This window comes from Anomaloglossus baeobatrachus, chromosome 10 (genome assembly GCF_048569485.1).
Source record: "Anomaloglossus baeobatrachus isolate aAnoBae1 chromosome 10, aAnoBae1.hap1, whole genome shotgun sequence".
NCBI classification, from domain to species: domain Eukaryota; kingdom Metazoa; phylum Chordata; class Amphibia; order Anura; family Aromobatidae; genus Anomaloglossus; species Anomaloglossus baeobatrachus.
Genome location: NC_134362.1, coordinates 12,291,341 through 12,310,937, shown reverse-complemented (window position 1 = coordinate 12,310,937; position 19,597 = coordinate 12,291,341). Strand labels below are relative to the sequence as shown.

Sequence of the window (19,597 nt, the reverse complement as noted above, 5' to 3'; positions counted from 1 at the left end):
CAGGGGTCTGCGCAGTCCCATGTCACAGTATATACAGTATATATTCAGAGTGCAGGTGTCTGCGCAGTCCCATGTCACAGTATATACAGTATATATTCAGAGTGCAGGGGTCTGCGCAGTCCCATGTCACAGTATATATTCAGAGTGCAGGTGTCTGCGCAGTCCCATGTCACAGTATATACAGTGTATATTCAGAGTGCAGGGGTCTGCGCAGTCCCATGTCACAGTATATACAGTATATATTCAGAGTGCAGGTGTCTGCGCAGTCCCATGTCACAGTATATACAGTATATATTCAGAGTGCAGGTGTCTGCGCAGTCCCATGTCACAGTATATACAGTATATATTCAGAGTGCAGGTGTCTGCGCAGTCCCATGTCACAGTATATACAGTGTATATTCAGAGTGCAGGTGTCTGCGCAGTCCCATGTCACAGTATATACAGTGTATATTCAGAGTGCAGGTGTCTGTGCAGTCCCATGTCACAGTATATACAGTGTATATTCAGAGTGCAGGTGTCTGTGCAGTCCCATGTCACAGTATATACAGTATATATTCAGAGTGCAGGTGTCTGTGCAGTCCCATGTCACAGTATATACAGTATATATTCAGAGTGCAGGTGTCTGTGCAGTCCCATGTCACAGTATATACAGTGTATATTCAGAGTGCAGGTGTCTGCGCAGTCCCATGTCACAGTATATACAGTGTATATTCAGAGTGCAGGTGTCTGTGCAGTCCCATGTCACACGTCACCGCAGCTCGTATCCGGCAGTCGCTCGGCCGGTTGAATTGTGCAGGGAAATTAAGAGCAAAGGTTGGGTCTCGCCCGATGCCTGCAGCAACACAGGGAGGAGCGAGGCCGAGCCGTGCAGCATCATGGCGGGGAGCAAGTAAGTCTGTACTCCGAAAGGGGAGGACGCGGGACACCGGGATCAGGCGGAAGAGCGGGCGGCGGGGGGTTAACCTGTTCACTGCCGGCGGCGGGGGGTTAACCTGTTCACTGCCGGTGGCTGCAGACTCCGTGTTTATTGGAGGATGGAGACTATTGGTAAATGTGCAGGATATAATCTGATTTGGGAGCGGGGTCCCCGCGTCCCCCCGAGGTCTCGCTTCTTTGTCGTTTGGCTGCAGAACGTTCCGGACCCTGAGAAGTCCCCGTTTAACCCTTTATGTCACATCGTTTGTACTTTCATTTTTCATCGCTGCTGGTTGTTTGTTTGGTTTTTTTTTTCGTTTTTGATGTATTGAAATAATGTTTAATTGTAAATCCGTGTTCACCGTGCGACATCTCAGAGCGGAGGACGATCGGCGGGGAACGGATAAAAGGAGCGACGATCGCCTTTCCGATCCGCCCGTTCTAGGGGCTCGTTCACACTCGCGTATAACTCGGACAAGTGCAATGCGAGAAAAACCGGCTCTGCGCTCGGGGCAATGTTATTCAGACACAGGGCACCGCTGCAATCTGGGTTTCTTGTTTGGATTCGACCTGATTAAACAGTGACCGGGAGGGGGCGTAAATCGGCCGATACTCATCAATGCAAGTCAAGGGGGGGGCAAGAGAGAAAACGCACGTCACACGGAGCGACCTGGAGGCGTCTGATTTCCCGGATATATACAGTGTTCTGTGCACAGAATGTAATGTGACTGTGGAATAATATCTGATGAGAAAACATCGCGGAAAACAAGACCGATTCCTCCGTCCCACTCTCCTGGATGAGAACAGGATGGACATTTTTATACACCAGTGTGAACGAACCCCAATACTGAGGATGAAGGGTGAGAAGTCCTGATATATAGGTCACATATTGCTACAATAATAAACCGCCAGCCGACGTCCATGGGAGACCCCCATATTCAGCCCCCGGCAGACAAGGGGTTACACTGCACCCGGTAAATCCACAGACGGTGACGTAACGCGGTGAACACGTTATTTACTCCGCTCTCTTATTGGTACCAGTTGTTCTCTATTGTAGTGATAGAATTGGCCGTTTGCCTTTCTAAACAATGGGCTGCAGCCTCCGGTATTGTCAGGCGTTTCGCCTTTATTTGGGCACGGCGGACAGAGGCAGGGGGCGACACTGGGCTGCTTTGGTGGCTAAAAAGTAGATACAATGTATCCGGTGTGGCCAACGCTCTGTGACCTCAGACTGATACAATGTATCCAGATAGAGGGATGGATAGATAGATTGGATGCATGGATGGATGGATGGATGGAGGGATGGATGGATGGAGGGATGCATGGATGGATGGAGGGATGGATGGAGGGATGGATGGATGGAGGGATGGATGGAGGGAGGGATGGATGGAGGGATGGATGGATGGAGGGAGGGATGGATGGAGGGATGGATGGATGGAGGGATGGATGGATGGATGGAGGGATGGATGGAGGGATGGAAAGACATACGGATCGCAGCTTGCGCAGCTATTTAATAAAAGTAATAAATAATTAAAGGAATAAAATGCTGTGGGATCCCCCTAATTTCCATAACCAGCCCAGGTACAGCAGACAGCTGGGGGCTGATTATCACAAATACAGGGGACCCCACGCTCTTTCTTTCTTTCTTTATTTTCTGCAGTACCGGTCATACTGCTCTGTACACACAGTTACCAAGTGATTTCTGCCTCATAGTGACAAATAAAAATACAATGCCGCTGCTTTTCCTTTGCTGAATCGCGGAACTAAAGCTCAATCCAGTAGATCAGGTAACAATGTACATTGTCTTTCACTCCGGAGGGCATCAACACCCACGATCCTCTGCCAGCACCACCTGTACTGGGACGAGCCCTATAACAAGCTGCCCGTGGCTCCTCCTGCAGTGGCTCCTGCGGCAGCGGTAGGTGACGCTTCTGTTATTTCACGTCTTCTATTTCGCTGACCTCTTATTTCCCCGTCTGAGTCTTGTAATTGGATACTGCTTCTATTTCACTATACAGCATGTAGCCTATTTCTGGAGGCACGGACGGGAGGAGAGGCTGCGTCCATGTGGCACAGGGGTGAGGAGGGGAGGCTGCGTCCTGGTGGCACAGGGGTGAGGAGGGGAGGCTGCGTCCTGGTGGCACAGGGGGGAAGAGGGGAGGCTGCGTCCTGGTGGCACAGGGGGGAAGAGGGGAGGCTGCGTCCTGGTGGCACAGGGGGGAAGAGGGGAGGCTGCGTCCTGGTGGCACAGGGGGGAAGAGGGGAGGCTGCGTCCTGGTGGCACAGGGGTGAATGAGGGAGGCTGCGTCCTGGTGGCACAGGGGTGAAGAGGGGAGGCTGCGTCCTGGTGGCACAGGGGTGAAGAGGGGAGGCTGCGTCCTGGTGGCACAGGGGTGAAGAGGGGAGGCTGCGTCCTGGTGGCACAAGGGTGAAGAGGGGAGGCTGCGTCCTGGTGGCACAAGGGTGAAGAGGGGAGGCTGCGTCCTGGTGGCACAGGGGGAAGAGGGGAGGCTGCGTCCTGGTGGCCCGAGGGGGAAGATGGGAGGCTGCGTCCTGGTGGCACAGGGGGGAAGAGGGGAGGCTGCGTCCTGGTGGCACAGGGGGGAAGAGGGGAGGCTGCGTCCTGGTGGCACAGAGGTGAATGGGGGAGGCTGCGTCCTGGTGGCACAGGGGGGAAGAGGGGAGGCTGCGTCCTGGTGGCACAGGGGTGAATGGGGGAGACTGCGTCCTGGTGGCACGAGGGGGAGGAGGGTTTTGGCATCGTGGTGGCATGAGGCTGAGGGGGTGATGTACTGGTAGCACAGGGGTGACTGAGGAATGATGGCATCTGGGTGGCATAGAGGTGAGGGAAGGTGAGTGATGGCATCCGTGTGGCACAGGGGAGGGGGGTGATGGGGTCCTGGTGGCAGGAGGGTGAGGGGCAGGCGGTGTCCTGGTGGCAGGAGGGTGAGGGGCTGGCGGGGTCCTGGTGGCAGGAGGGCGAGGGGCTGGCGGGGTCCTGGTGGCAGGAGAGCGAGGGACTGGCGGGGTCCTGGTGGCAGGAGGGCGAGGGGCTGGCGGTGCCTGGTGGCAGGAGGGCGAGGGGCTGGCGGGGTCCTGGTGGCAGGAGGGCGAGGGGCTGGCGGTGCCTGGTGGCAGGAGGGCGGGGGGCTGGCGGTGCCTGGTGGCAGGAGGGTGAGGGACTGGCGGGGTCCTGGTGGCAGGAGGGTGGGGAGCTGGCGGGGTCCTGGTGGCAGGAGGGTGAGGGACTGGCGGGGTCCTGGTGGCAGGAGGGTGAGGGGCTGGCGGGGTCCTGGTGGCAGGAGGGCGAGGGGCTGGCGGTGCCTGGTGGCAGGAGGGTGGGGGGCTGGCGGGGTCCTAGTGGCTCGGGGAAGGGTTGTGCATATACAATCTATTCCTCCAGCGATGCATGCTCTGGATTTCTTTTGTTCGGTGTCCAGATAATCGGAGCCGTGTTTCCATCCAGCCAGATCTTTCTCAAGTTGTATCCGGTTATCAGCACCGGCATTACGGGGGCGGCTGCTGCTGCAGAAGCTCTTGGGGGCTGTAATTGCTGCATATTGTCCGGCCTCTTAGTCCTGATATACAGAGACGTAACCGCAACTCTGGAAACCCACAGAAGACATGCAGAATCCGCAGCGGAAACCTTTCACGATGATGACGATGATGATGGTAATGATGATGATGGTGCATTGAGGACCGTGCTGTGGATCGGGGAGATCTCGGCAGCTGTGATCCTGATGTTTGTAAATTGATTGGATTTCCCAGAATAAAGCGGCCACAGATGGGAAATCTGCGTTGTTATAGTGCAGGAGATTCTGTTATTTCCTCCGTCCTCCGCGGAGACTGTCTGCAGCGCTCACTGACCGCTGCTGCAGGTTTCCATCTGCATAATATCAATTTTTGCTGCAGATTTCCCTCTTTGCAGTGCAGGGGGAGGTTTTATGTAAAATCTTCATATTTTGTTGCATATTTTTCCCCTGGGAGCTTGTACATATCTGATATACGTTCCAGGAGATGACGGGTGGTCCGCAGCCTCTGCGCCTCCCCGCGCACCAGTCCTGACTATGGGACCATCGACAATTTGGCAATCAATTACTTTTTGCGTTTCCATTGCTGGACGCTAATCCTAGTCCCAGCGGCCGGGTTCTGGCAGCTCCGTGGTCCGGATGGTTCGGTCCAGCGGCTCCGTGATCCGGATGGTTCGGTCCAGCGGCTCCGTGGTCCGGATGGTTCGGTCCAGCGGCTCCGTGGTCCGGATGGTTCGGGTCCAGAGGCTCCGTGGTCCGGATGGTTCGGTCCAGCGGCTCCGTGATCCGGATGGTTCGGTCCAGTGGCTCCGTGGTCCGGATGCTTCGGGTCCAGCGGCTCCGTGGTCCGGTGATTGCATTAATCCCACAATCACATTTTACCCATCTGAGATCTGTTTCCTCCGTTGTAATTTGTCGCCTGCAACAATCATAATCCATGAATCGCACCTTATTGAGGCGTTTGAGGCCGGATCGCGCCAAAGACTGCGGCATAAGGAGGAGACATCATGGTTCTTTCTTTTCATGTTGTAAGGGAGATCAAAGGTTCCTATGACCTTGATGGTGGGACTGGGGGTCTCCAAGCAGAAGGGGAGCCGACGGCCGTAAAGACCCAAACCTGGCTCAGAAGGTAAGGAAACCCAACAGCCGCCCAACAGCTACCTCCACTGCACCCATATTTCCAGAAAGAGGAGTATAAGCTTCTACCAAAAACCTGTAGATAAACACAGACTTCATCCCCAACATCAAGCGAAACCTCTGATCACTCACCGCTCTGATGTGGGCAGGATCTGTCCCGATTCTCATACTCTGTACCCTGCCATACACTCTTCTTCATTGGCATTCTGCCAGTACTATAGGTATTGGAACGTCTTATCCTTTACTATACATTGCACCTGTTACTATCCAGTGGCTTGCCTGCGCTGGACTGAATGAGATCGTAGGATTGCAGAGGCGCATCCCGTTACCCCTGCTGCCTGTAGAGGGGCAGAGGCACACTTGACAACAGGCACGTTACTCAGACGGGATTTTATGTTAAGACGACATAACAGTTATTTGTAGACTTGGAGTTTTCTGAGTATTTAGTATTTGATTCCCTAGGGCCACCAGTAGGTAGCGCTGGCGTCACCCCCGGAACCCCCTTACAATGCTGCTGGGTACGACGTTCGGTGGATTTGGTGCGGTCTCTGGTGCCCGTGCAGGTGGTGCGGGGTATAGGTTACGTCCGGTGGAGTTGGTGCGGTCTCTAGTGCCCGTGCTGGTGGTGCTGGGTATAGGTTACGTCCGGTGGAGTTGGTGCGGTCTCTGGTGCCCGTGCTGGTGGTGCTGGGTATAGGTTACGTCCGGTGGAGTTGGTGCGGTCTCTGGTGCCCGTGCTGGTGGTGCTGGGTATAGGTTACGTCCGGTGAAGTTGGCGCGGTCTCTGGTGCCCGTGCTGGGTATAGGTTACGTCCGGTGGAGTTGGTGCGGTCTCTGGTGCCCGTGCTGGTGGTGCTGGGTATAGGTTACGTCCGGTGGAGTTGGTGCGGTCTCTGGTGCCCGTGCTGGTGGTGCTGGGTATAGGTTACGTCCGGTGGAGTTGGTGCGGTCTCTGGTGCCCGTGCTGGGTATAGGTTACGTCCGGTGGAGTTGGTGCGGTCTCTGGTGCCCGTGCTGGTGGTGCTGGGTATAGGTTATATCCGGTAGGCTTGGTACTGTCTCCGGTGCCCGTGCGGGTGGTGCTGGGTATAGGTTACGTCCGGTGGGGTTGGTGTGGTCTCTGGTGCCCGTGCTGGTGGTGCTGGGTATAGGTTACATCCGGTGGAGTTGGCGCGGTCTTTGGTGCCCGTGCTAGTGGTGCTGGGTATAGGTTACGTCCGATGGAGTTGGTGCAGTCTCTGGTGCCCGTGCTGGTGGTGCTGGGTATAGGTTACGTCCGGTGGAGTTGGTGCGGTCTCTGGTGCCCGTGCTGGTGGTGCTGGGTATAGGTTACGTCCGGTGGAGTTGGTGCGGTCTCTGGTGCCCGTGCTGGTGGTGCTGGGTATAGGTTACGTCCGGTGGAGTTGGTGCGGTCTCTGGTGCCCGTGCTGGGTATAGGTTATGTCCGGTGGAGTTGGTGCGGTCTCTGGTGCCCGTGCTGGGTATAGGTTACGTCCGGTGGAGTTGGTGCGGTCTCTGGTGCCCGTGCTGGTGTAGCTGGGTATAGGTTACGTCCGGTGGAGTTGGTGCGGTCACTGGTACCCGTGCTGGTGGTGCTGGGTATAGGTTATATCCGGTAGGGTTGGTACTGTCTCCGGTGCCCGTGCTGGTGGTGCTGGGTATAGGTTACGTCCGGTGGAGTTGGCGCGGTCTTTGGTGCCCGTGCAGGTGGTGCTGGGTATAGGTTACGTCCGGTGGAGTTGGTGCAGTCTCTGGTGCCCGTGCTGGTGGTGCTGGGTATAGGTTACGTCCGGTGGAGTTGGTGCGGTCTCTGGTGCCCGTGCTGGTGGTGCTGGGTATAGGTTACGTCCGGTGGAGTTGGCGCGGTCTTTGGTGCCCGTGCAGGTGGTGCTGGGTATAGGTTACGTCCGGTGGAGTTGGTGCAGTCTCTGGTGCCCGTGCTGGTGGTGCTGGGTATAGGTTACGTCCGGTGGAGTTGGTGCGGTCTCTGGTGCCCGTGCGGGTGGTGCTGGGTATAGGTTACGTCCGGTGGGGTTGGTGTGGTCTCTGGTGCCCGTGCTGGTGGTGCTGGGTATAGGTTACATCCGGTGGAGTTGGCGCGGTCTTTGGTGCCCGTGCTAGTGGTGCTGGGTATAGGTTACGTCCGATGGAGTTGGTGCAGTCTCTGGTGCCCGTGCTGGTGGTGCTGGGTATAGGTTACGTCCGGTGGAGTTGGTGCGGTCTCTGGTGCCCGTGCTGGTGGTGCTGGGTATAGGTTACGTCCGGTGGAGTTGGTGCGGTCTCTGGTGCCCGTGCTGGTGGTGCTGGGTATAGGTTACGTCCGGTGGAGTTGGTGCGGTCTCTGGTGCCCGTGCTGGGTATAGGTTATGTCCGGTGGAGTTGGTGCGGTCTCTGGTGCCCGTGCTGGGTATAGGTTACGTCCGGTGGAGTTGGTGCGGTCTCTGGTGCCCGTGCTGGTGTAGCTGGGTATAGGTTACGTCCGGTGGAGTTGGTGCGGTCACTGGTACCCGTGCTGGTGGTGCTGGGTATAGGTTATATCCGGTAGGGTTGGTACTGTCTCCGGTGCCCGTGCTGGTGGTGCTGGGTATAGGTTACGTCCGGTGGGGTTGGTGTGGTCTCTGGTGCCCGTGCTGGTGGTGCTGGGTATAGGTTACATCCGGTGAAGTTGGCGCGGTCTCTGGTACCCGTGCTGGTGGTGCTGGGTATAGGTTACGTCCGGTGGAGTTGGCGCAGTCTTTGGTGCCCGTGCAGGTGGTGCTGGGTATAGGTTATGTCCGGTGGAGTTGGCGCGGTCTCTGGTACCCGTGCTGGTGGTGCTGGGTATAGGTTATATCCGGTAGGGTTGGTACTGTCTCCGGTGCCCGTGCTGGTGGTGCTGGGTATAGGTTACATCCGGTGGAGTTGGTGCGGTCTCTGGTACCCGTGCTGGTGGTGCTGGGTATGTTACGTATGGTGGAGTTGGTGCAGTCTCTGGTGCCCGTGTTGTTGGTGCCTTGGTATAGTGATGGCACCCTCTTCTAGTCGGCCCAGTTGGGTTATTGGCGCAGAGCTTTGTCCGGGAGGGCAGCAGAGCTATAAATGTGCATATTGGGGTCTCCTCTTGCTTTAGGTGGGAGTAATGAGGGGTATTGGCCGGAGAATTGCTGATGAATAAGCCACGGCACCCAAAAAATTGGTGGCATAACCGTGAGCGCAGCAGATGAAGGGTTTGATGGTGCCACAGTATGGAGATCTCCCATTAACCCGTCTCTCTTCTGTCCCCAGACGGGTGAACTCGCGGGGGGAGGCCGGCTCCCAATCTGAATTTAAATATCTGGTCGACGACGACGAAGAGGAGGAGGAGGAAGAAGAGGAAGGAGTCAAACCCTTCCTGGACTCTGATCCATCAGACGCCTCCTGCAGCGCCCCATCCTACAAGACTCAGGCCGCCATGTTTGGGGGCGTTGTGGCACTGGGATTAGTGGTGGTCGGTTTGGCGTATCTGTCCGGAAACTCTGCCTGCACCGTGGTAGACGTGATCACCACATGTGGTAAAGTCCGCGGTCAGCACTGCGAAAAGGTTTACATGTTCAAAGGGATTCCATACGCCAGTCCTCCCACTGGATCACTCCGGTGGAGACCACCCAAGGAGCCCACCTGCTGGAACGACACCCTGGATGCCACCGAGTTCAGGTCCGTGTGTCCCCAGGTGCGTCCGCTGAGTGAAACGGGAGAAGTGATGGGATCGGAAGATTGCCTGCATGCCAATGTGTGGACGCCCTCCATGGATGAGAACGCCAACCTGCCGGTCATGGTCTGGATCCATGGCGGATATCTTCTCATCGGTAGCGGGTGTGAGCCTGGGTATGGTCCTAACGAGGACCTGGCCCAAAAGAGTCAGATCGTCCACGTCAGCTTCAACTACCGGCTAAATGCATTGGGATTCATGGCACTGGAGACGCTGAGAGAAGGATCCCCGACCAACAGCTCCGGTAACTGCAGATCTCCAAATACCCAACCTGAGGCTTCACAAGGGGCCATGACCACGTACCCGGGGCGCCCTCTACTGCCCTGTAATGACCTCTGTCCACACATTACTGCCCCGCAGGTAACTACGGGTTCATGGATCAGATCGCTGCCCTGAGATGGGTGCAGAAAAACATCAGATCTTTTGGTGGAGATCCAAACCAGGTGACGATCTATGGACAGAGCTCCGGTAAGACCATCCCTAATCTGCATCTCACGGGAATATTCCAATTACACAGTTCTTGCTAATCCGAAGACATTTAATGCCGCACGGATATTAAATGTTGCACCACAATCTGGCATGTTAAGGTGCTGTGCCTAATTTCCACCGCAGTTTGCAAATTACTGAGTGCAGCACTTTAATGCAAAATGCCATTGTTCTCATTGTGCAGTTCGAGTCCCTACCTCCTGTGGTAATTTTTGCTTCCCGTGGCGCCCCTCATTTATTTTCTTTGCCTCCTGTGGTGCCCCTTGTTTCTTTCCTTTGACTTCTATGGTGCCCCTTGTTTCTTTTCTTTGCCTTTTGTTGTGCCCCTTGTTTAATTCCTTTGCCTGTGGTGACCCTTGTTTGTTTTCTTTGCCTCTCGTTGTACCCCTTTTCTTTGCCTTCTGTGGTGCCCCTTCTTTCTTTCCTTTGCCTCCCATGGTGCCCCTTGTTTCCTTCGTCTTCCATGGTGCACCTTGTTTCTTTTCTTTGCCTTTTGTTGTGCCCCTTGTTTCCTTTTTTTCTGCCTACCATTATGTCCCTTGTTTCTTTCATTTGCCTTCCATGGTGCCCCTTGTTTTTTTCTTTTGCCTCCTGTGGTGCACTTTCTTTATTTTCTTTGCCTCTTGTTGTGCCCCTTCTATTTTTTGCCCTCTGTGGTGCCCCTTATTTCTTTCCTTTAGCTCCCGTCATTCCGCTCATTTCTATCTTTTGCCTTCCATATTGTCCCTTGTTCCTTTTGTTTGCCTTTCATGGTGCCCCTTGTTTCTTTTCTTTGCGTCCTGCGGTGCCCCTTGTTTCTTTTCTTTGCGTCCCGGGGTGCCCCTGGTTTCTTTTCTTTGCGTTTCGCGGTGCCCCTTGTTTCTTTTCTTTGCGTCCCGGGGTGCCCCTTATTTCTTTTCTTTGCGTCCCGGTGTGCTCCTTGTTTCTTTTCTTTGCGTCCCGGGGTCCTCTTTGTTTCTTTTCTTTGCGTCCCGGGGTGATCCTTGTTTCTTTTCTTTGCATTCCAGGGTGCTCCTCATTTCTTTTCTTTGCGTCCTGGGTGCTTCTTGTTTCTTTTCTTTGCGTCCCGGAGTGCTCCTTGTTTCTTTTCTTTGCGTCCCGGGGTCCTCTTTGTTTCTTTTCTTTGCGTCCTGCGGTGCCCCTTGTTTCTTTTCTTTGCGTCCCGGGTGCTCCTCATTTCTTTTCTTTGCGTCCTGGGTGCTTCTTGTTTCTTTTCTTTGCGTCCCGGAGTGCTCCTTGTTTCTTTTCTTTGCGTCCCGGGTGCTCCTTGTTTCTTTTCTTTGCGTCCCGGGGTGCTCCTTGTTTCTTTTCTTTGCGTCCCGGGGTGCTCCTTGTTTCTTTTCTTTGCGTCCCGGGTGCTCCTCATTTCTTTTCTTTGCGTCCTGGGTGCTTCTTGTTTCTTTTCTTTGCGTCCCGGAGTGCTCCTTGTTTCTTTTCTTTGCGTCCCGGGTGCTCCTTGTTTCTTTTCTTTGCGTCCCGGGGTGCTCCTTGTTTCTTTTCTTTGCGTCCCGGGGTGCTCCTTGTTTCTTTTCTTTGCGTCCCGGGGTGCTCCTTGTTTCTTTTCTTTGCGTCCCGGGGTGCTCCTTGTTTCTTTTCTTTGCGTCCCGGGGTGCTCCTTGTTTCTTTTCTTTGCGTCCCGGGGTGCTCCTTGTTTCTTTTCTTTGCGTCCCGGGGTGCTCCTTGTTTCTTTTCTTTGCGTCCTGGGTGCTCCTTGTTTCTTTTCTGTGCGTCCCGGGGTCCTCCTTGTTTCTTTTCTTTGCGTCCCGGGGTGCTCCTTGTTTCTTTTCTTTGCGTCCCGGGTGCTCCTTGTTTCTTTTCTTTGCGTCCCGGGGTTCTCCTTGTTTCTTTTCTTTGCGTCCCGGATGCTCCTTGTTTCTTTGCATCCCGGGGTGCTCCTTGTTTCTTTTCTTTGCGTCCCGGGGTGCTCCTTGTTTCTTTTCTTTGCGTCCCGGGGTGCTCCTTGTTTCTTTTCTTTGCGTCCCGGGGTGCTCCTTGTTTCTTTTCTTTGCGTCCCGGAGTGCTCCTTGTTTCTTTTCTTTGCGTCCCGGAGTGCTCCTTGTTTCTTTTCTTTGCGTCCCGGGTGCTCCTTGTTTCTTTTCTTTGCGTCCCGGGTGCTCCTTGTTTCTTTTCTTTGCGTCCCGGGGTTCTCCTTGTTTCTTTCCTTTGCGTCCCGGATGCTCCTTGTTTCTTTGCATCCCGGGGTGCTCCTTGTTTCTTTTCTTTGCGTCCCGGGGTGCTCCTTGTTTCTTTTCTTTGCGTCCCGGGGTGCTCCTTGTTTCTTTTCTTTGCGTCCCGGGTGCTCCTTGTTTCTTTTCTTTGCGTCCCGGGGTGCTCCTTGTTTCTTTTCTTTGCGTCCCGGAGTGCTCCTTGTTTCTTTTCTTTGCGTCCCGGGTGCTCCTTGTTTCTTTTCTTTGCGTCCCGGGGTGCTCCTTGTTTCTTTTCTTTGCGTCCCGGGATGCTCCTTGTTTCTTTTCTTTGCGTCCCGGGATGCTCCTTGTTTCTTTTCTTTGTGGTGTCCAGGGGTGCTCCTTGTTTCCTTCCATTTCTATGCTTGGTCCTCTGCTTTGGAATCTTGTTTTTTTTTTTATCCATCTGCCCTGATTGATTTTTTTCACTTTTTTTGCAGGAGGCACCTCTGTGTGGACCCTGATGGTGTCGCCTCTGGCCAAGGGTCTTTTTCATCGTGCCATAGACATAAGTGGATCCTCTGTGTTTAAGGCGACCATGGCGGAGGCAGAGAAGGACAACCTGGTCTTCCTGAAGCGGAGCAGCTGCCGGGACGCTCCGTGCCTGAGGAATCTCAGTATCAGTAAAATCCTTCAGGTCGGGCTCTGATCGTAGCAGATTTGCTTCTTTTTGATTTGGATCATTATTTGTAAGTCATAAACTAGGAGAGGACGCGGAAGAGTGCGAGGATTCCCGCGGGGGGCGCCTCATATAGAGGGGAACAGCTGCAAAGTAAAGTTCATGGTTGGAAATTGGCACCAATAAAGAACAATAATAAAGTTGCGGTGCTCCAGACATTTAATTAAGAAGCCGCCGCGGGGTCCGACGTCCTCCTGCTTTTCGGCATCTGTAGGATTTGGACCCTGTCCTCATCCACTATGTCCAATATGTAAAGCCAGAAAGTGAGCGGATGTGTGATACTTTGCAGACGTTGATGATGGCACCTTTCCTTCACAGATATATGATGCATCGATGGCTCCTCTCATTAGTATAGGGAAGGGTTCTCTGCGGTAAGAGGAGTGAAACGATAACTGCACTCCTGAGATTTAGTGAGACTTCATTGTATCAGTGAAGGATCCTCGTGTAGTTTATTTATAATGTAGTAGAAGCTACTAATACACCCCTGGGGTGGACACTGAGCGTGAAGAGCCCCTCTTAAAGGGGTTTTCCATGTTAATTTTTTTATACTAATAGGCTGGCGCTAAGGAAAAAAATATCATCCAAGTCATTCATCTTCCCCAGGTGAGCGATGCCTCTCCGCTCCTGCTCTATATTAATTTGCTGCAGTGGTGATGTCTAGCTTGTGCCATATACCTTCGCACGACTGTTGAGCTTAGTGATTGGCTGCAGCGGTCATGTGCCAAGACACTTTATCCCTGCTGAAGCCTGATTAGGAACCAGGAAAGCACTAGTACTCGAGCATTGGGGGATTGGGGAGGAGTGGGGGTAACATTACATATTTTGTGAGGGATTAGTGAGTGGGCCTATCGTTGGAAGGAGTGGGCCTCTCACGTTGCGAGGAGTGGGCCTCTCACGTTGCGAGGAGTGGGCCTCTCACGTTGCGAGGAGTGGGCCTCTCACGTTGCGAGGAGTGGGCCTCTCACGTTCGGAGGAGTGGGCCTCTCACGTTCGGAGGAGTGGGCCTCTCACGTTGCGAGCCTATTGTATTTTGGGGGGTTGATTCCTTTTTAGTAGGATAACCTGGTCTGTGTTGCTCCTAGTCGATCCCTTGGTCTGAATACCCAAACTGGGCAGCCGACGACTTGTGTGATCTGCCCCAGAAAGGAAAGTTTATCGGCCCGATGACTGTGGTGGACGGGTACGTGGTGCTCGCTGCGCCGCTGGATGTCTGGAAGCAGAAGATCCCGGGGTACAGCGATGTGCCCTATGTGATCGGCACCACCCTGCAAGAGGCAGAATTTGCGTAAGGACTGATTATATAAACTCCCTCCTACAGATGAAGACTCGCCGCCATGCATAGCATCTTACAGCCACATCTTCCCCAACTTGCACAGTATTGTGCTCCAGAGCTGCATTCACCGTTCTGCAGATTGTGTATCCGCAGCATTCATGTCTGCTGGGCTTGCACATGATTTTCATTCTGGGAAATGTCATCTAATGGAAGAAAGGCCAAATGCTTTATTGAACGTTTCCCCATACAAGCAGCAGAATTGTGAGTGCAGCTCTGGAGTACAATACGGGCGGTAGCATAGAATGTCTTTGGCTGACTTGCTGATGCTTTTCACAGATCTAATCAATTTCTGGAAGTTTAATTTTAATGTGACTTTTTTCTTTTCAGGCCGTTTTATCCCAATATTTCCAAGTGGTCGGAGGAGGATTATCGCTGGATTGTGAACTGTAAGTGCCATGTCTGGGGGGGGGTCCTTCCTCCGGTCACAGCCGCTGCTCCATGTCTGGGGGCTGGGGGGTGGTTCCTCCAGTCACAGCCGCTGCTCCATGTCTGGGGGGGTGGTTCCTCCAGTCACAGCCGCTGCTCCATGTCTGGGGGGGACGTTTCTCCGGTCACAGCCGCTGCTCCATGTCTGGGGGCTGGGGGGTGGTTCCTCCGGTCACAGCCGCTGCTCCATGTCTGGGGGCTTGGGGGTCCTTCCTCCGGTCACAGCCGCTGCTCCATGTCTGGGGGCTGGGGGGTCCTTCCTCCGGTCACAGCCGCTGCTCCATGTCTGGGGGGGGGGGGGGGTGTTCCTCCGGTCACAGCCGCTGCTCCATGTCTGGGGGGTGGTTCCTCCAGTCACAGCCGCTGCTCCATGTCTGGGGGGGGGCGTTCCTCCGGTCACAGCCGCTGCTCCATGTCTGGGGGCTGGGGGGTGGTTTCTCCAGTCACAGCCGCTGCTCCATGTCTGGGGGGGACGTTCCTCCGGTCACAGCCGCTGCTCCATGTCTGGGGGGGTGGTTCCTCCAGTCACAGCCGCTGCTCCATGTCTGAGGGATGGTCGTTCTCCGGTCACAGCCGCTGCTCCATGTCTGGGGGTAGGGGTGGGGGGGGGGGGGGGGGGGGGGGGGGAGTCGTCCGCTGCTCCATGTTTGGGGGGGTCGTTCTCCGGTCACAGCCGCTGCTCCATGTCTGGGGATTGGGGGGGGGGGGTCGTTCTCCGGTAACAGCCGCTGCTCCATGTCTGTTCTTCCTTAGCTCTTCTGGGTACATTTGGAGGTAATCTGTCCTCTGCCGCGCTGGCTCTGTATCCCACCGCCGAGTTCTGCTCGCAACCGGAACGATGTGTGGAGAAGACGTACATGACCATGGTGTCCGACCTCCGAGTGTCCTGTCCGAGCAACATGCGCGCCCAGCAAGCCGCAGGTACAGTGTCCGCTCCCGGCCCCGTGCCATCGGGTACAGTGACCGCCGCTCCCGTCCCCGAGCCGCAGGGACAGTGACCGCCGCTCCCGTCCCCGAGCCACAGGGACAGTGACCGCCGCTCCCGTCCCCGAGCCGCAGGGACAGTGACCGCCACTCCCGTCCCCGAGCCACAGGGACAGTGACCGCCGCTCCCGTCCCCGAGCCGCAGGGACAGTGACCGCCGCTCCCGTCCCCGAGCCGCAGGGACAGTGACCGCCGCTCCCGTCCCCGAGCCACAGGGACAGTGACCGCCGCTCCCGAGCCGCAGGAACAGTGTATGCTTCCGCCCCCGTGTCCTCGGGTACAGTGACCGCCGCTCCCGTCCCCGAGCCGCAGGGACAGTGACCACTCCCAGCCCCGAGCTCTGGGATAAAGTGACTTTGTGAAAGTTTTTATGCTCCCCTTCTCCTGATATAGCACCCTCTACTGCAGCATGACTTACTCTGGGGGTCCATATAGGACCGCGGCGAGGGTCGCTCCGGACCGTGTTCTGCGGCGAGGGTCGCTCCGGACCGTGTTCTGCGGCGAGGGTCGCTCCGGACAGTGTTCTGCGGCGAGGGTCGCTCCAGATCGTGTTCTGCGGCGAGGGTCGCTCCGGATCGTGTTCTGCGGCGAGGGTTGCTCCGGACCGTGTTCTGCGGCGAGGGTCGCTCCGGACCGCGTTCTGCGGCACATGTTGCTCCGGACCGCGTTCTGCGGCACATGTTGCTCGGGACGTGTACCACTGATCTGTGCTTTCTTCCAGAGGCTCTCAGCAGCCCGGTGTACCGCTATCAGGTCGTCTACAGTCCGTCCCGTCCATCTCGGATCGGCAACTTCTTAACATACCCCAGCTGGTTTTCCTTCCACCTTCTGGATATTCTGGGTTTTTTTGGGACTCTGGAGGAATTTTTGGGAGCAATGTCAGACGACGACCGCGCGTTCCAGAGATTGATGAGGAAATACTTCATACATTTCGCTAAAGAGGGTAAGACATGGAGCCGCCGGGTGGGGATGGGCCTCGCTGCCTCCGCGCTGCCTCACACCGCCTCTTCTTCTGTGCAGGGTCCATGCCGCCCGAGTGGCCGGAATATCCTGACGGGATGGCGGTGTTATCCACCTCCCTGTGTGCAGTGAAGGACTATCGCTCCCTGCAGTGCGACCTCTGGGAGCAGAACGACATGTTCCAATACGCCTGGATCAACTGAGCGGCTCCAGATGTTTTCCCAAAAATATGTGCAGGAACTCAATTCATGCTGAAAGGTGACGGCCATCGCTGCAGTATTTTTTTTTATTGCCCTGATGCATTTAAAATCAGATGAAGAAACGTTGCAATCGGCTGGAATTAAAAATTCCTTTGTATCTGCGGTGTCGGTGCACACGATGCGTCTCCGTGGCCTCTGTATTCTAAGCCCGCAGCCACATTTCTTTCCACTCATCCGCTGCTTTATGTGAACGTGTGCGGTGAACGCTGGGGCAAAACGTTCCAGACGACAGGGGGTGTTGTCTGTTACCATGGAGACACATAACTCCGCACAGGAGCTGCGGACACAATTGCAAAGTTGCTTTGTTTCTGCAGCTCCTGAACCCCTCGATGAGTCCCTGAAGGAGAAGATGAGATCGGATCATTGTGTCTGGGAGATTAGGAAATAGCAAATGTAAAGGAGTACGACTGCAGGGGCAGAGCACAGGATGATGGTGGGAAAGTCTCCAGCCCCCACCGATCTGCAACTAACGCGCCGCCCAATAGGAAAGATCACTCAAAGTACTTTATCTTTAAAGGGAGGGCGACTGTTCACACAAACCAGTCCTCGGTGCATTATGGTGCGGCCGACATAGTAAGTGGGAAGGTGCACGGTAGTGTTCGGCCGCACCATGATGATCCGAGCGCCTGTACGAGGTTCAGTCCGTCTGTGCAGGGCTCACTCCCTTTAAGGAAAATTCCTCTCTAAATTTCATTACGTCCTGTATAATAAGAATGAAATGTCCATACCGCCACACAGTGCTACAATTAAAGCTCCAGTCCAGGGGGTTGTTTATTTTATTACTCCTCGGACTGGTGCTGGAAATCTAAGCCCCCCGGCCCCCCATCATATACTCGCCTTCCAGCTGATTCACCTCCTGTCACCAGTGCTCTGGCCAATCACAAGATGGCGCCGCAGGACCAGAGCGGCGTCAGGAGAAATGTGAAGCTTCCGGAAAGCGAGTATATGACGGGGGACAGTGGGCTTAGATTTAAAGGGCCACTCCAGCACCAACAAAAACCAAAACACCGGAGCAATGCTTTAAATAAATAAAAGGGTGTGACACAACCCGACGCTGATACTTCACGGTGCTGCACGAACAACTACAAAAATCGTCCCAAGCACCGGAGACATCGCGCCCTGCGCTCCGGAAATCCACAGGTGACACCGCACAGGCGGGGGACACCCAAAACCTACAATAGAGGGAACTGATGGACTTGTGATTTCTTAAAGGGACATACAATGATTTTGTAAGCGACAATGGATATTCTGTATCCTCCCTGATCGGATTTCGTGGATCTGCCGTGGAATGCGCCGTCCTCTGTGGCCAATAACACACGTGATTGTGCTCGTACCTTCCCGTGTAATCGTCGTCATACGGGGTCCGCGCTGAGTAGGGGGGAGGCCAAGCAGGAAAAAAGGAAATCAGGTGTCATATAACACAAAGCAAAGGCGCCGGATCAGTGAGGATAAAGTATGGAGCACAACAGACCCCGAGGATACACGGGGATCATTACTGAACCCCTGGTCCTGTGGTTTTCGTCTATGGGGGCTCAGAGGTCGCTGCTGCCATCTAAACCTGGCAGAGGCCGGTTGACAAAGGACACGGCCGCCATAGATCAGGACACAGCATCGACCTCTGACCCGGGCTCTGCGGCCTATGGATGACAGCACAAACCTGGAGCGCCCCGGATACAAATGCTCGAGTGCCACCGGCTCCGGGACCTCACTGGGACGACATGGTGTAAAAACCTACATCCAGCGTCTGCTACTAATAACAATGGGGGTAAAGTCGCTGCGAAGACAAGAAACAATATTAGAACATGGTTTGGTTCAGTCGGTGTTAAAGGGACCATAAATGACTGTTCAGACCCAGCCCAAGGCGCTCGGTGGCCCCGGTGTGGCAGAGGTCCTCTGAACTCCTCTCTCTAAACTCTGGGCTTAAAACCACCAAAGAAGGGAATTTTGTTTACTTACCGTAAATTCCTTTTCTTCTAGCTCTAATTGGGAGACCCAGACAATTGGGTGTATAGGCTATGCCTCCGGAGGCCGCACAAAGTATTACACTCAAAAGTGTTAAGCCCCTCCCCTTCTGCCTATACACCCCCCGTGCTCCCACGGGCTCCTCAGTTTTGGTGCCAAAGCAAGAAGGAGGAAAAAGAATTATAAACTGGTTTAAAGTAACTTCAATCCGAAGGAATATCGGAGAACTGAAACCATTCAACATGAACAAACATGTGTACACAAAAAAACAGGGGCGGGCGCTGGGTCTCCCAATTAGAGCTAGAAGAAAAGGAATTTACGGTAAGTAAACAAAATTCCCTTCTTCTTTGTCGCTCTATTGGGAGACCCAGACAATTGGGACGTCCAAAAGCAGTCCCTGGGTGGGTAAAATAATACCTCGTAAGAGAGCCGTAAAACGGCCTCTTCCTACAGGTGGGCAACCGCCGCCTGAAGGACTCGTCTACCTAGGCTGGCATCCGCCGAAGCATAGGTATGCACCTGATAGTGCTTCGTGAAAGTGTGCAGGCTCGACCAGGTAGCCGCCTGACACACCTGCTGAGCCGTAGCCTGGTGCCTCAAAGCCCAGGACGCGCCCACGGCTCTGGTAGAATGGGCCTTCAGCCCTGAGGGAACCGGAAGCCCAGCCGAACGGTAAGCTTCGATAATTGGCTCCTTGATCCACCGAGCCAGGGTTGATTTGGAAGCCTGTGACCCTTTACGCTGGCCAGCGACAAGGACAAAGAGTGCATCCGAGCGGCGCAGGGGCGCTGTGCGGGAAATGTAGAGTCTGAGTGCTCTCACCAGATCTAACAAGTGCAAATCCTTTTCACATTGGTGAACTGGATGAGGACAAAAAGAAGGTAAGGAGATATCCTGATTGAGATGAAAGGGGGATACCACCTTAGGGAGAAATTCCGGAACCGGACGCAGAACCACCTTGTCCTGGTGAAACACCAGGAAAGGGGCTTTGCATGACAGCGCTGCTAGCTCA

General features: G+C 54.8%; 1 protein-coding gene across 3 annotated transcripts; it reads left to right on the top strand.

The window, feature by feature from the left end:
- The first annotated feature begins 808 nt into the window (after window positions 1–808).
- On the top strand, window positions 809–16,720 carry LOC142255171 (para-nitrobenzyl esterase-like). Of its 3 annotated transcripts, none has more exons than XM_075326649.1 (10): window positions 859–889; window positions 5,479–5,574; window positions 8,847–9,553; window positions 9,670–9,777; window positions 12,422–12,618; window positions 13,743–13,945; window positions 14,321–14,379; window positions 15,173–15,340; window positions 16,125–16,346; window positions 16,424–16,720. In XM_075326649.1, exons 1-10 carry the CDS (start codon window positions 876–878, stop codon window positions 16,564–16,566), a joined length of 1,917 nt encoding a protein of 638 aa, XP_075182764.1. In that variant the 5' UTR covers window positions 859–875; the 3' UTR covers window positions 16,567–16,720. The 3 variants fall into 3 exon arrangements, with proteins under 3 accessions (XP_075182765.1, XP_075182764.1, XP_075182763.1); XM_075326648.1 differs by lacking the exon at window positions 859–889 and adding an exon at window positions 2,694–2,833; XM_075326650.1 differs by lacking the exon at window positions 5,479–5,574 and having other exon boundaries at window positions 809–889.
- The last annotated feature ends 2,877 nt before the right edge of the window (window positions 16,721–19,597 follow it).

Excerpts from the sequence above, each read along its gene's own strand:
- LOC142255171 (XM_075326648.1), top strand. The coding sequence starts at position 2,709 with ATGTACATTGTCTTTCACTCCGGAGGGCATCAACACCCACGATCCTCT. Across the intron at positions 9,778-12,421 it reads GATCTATGGACAGAGCTCCG|GAGGCACCTCTGTGTGGACC; the intron begins GTAAGACCATCC and ends CTTTTTTTGCAG. Across the intron at positions 14,380-15,172 it reads TTATCGCTGGATTGTGAACT|CTCTTCTGGGTACATTTGGA; the intron begins GTAAGTGCCATG and ends GTTCTTCCTTAG.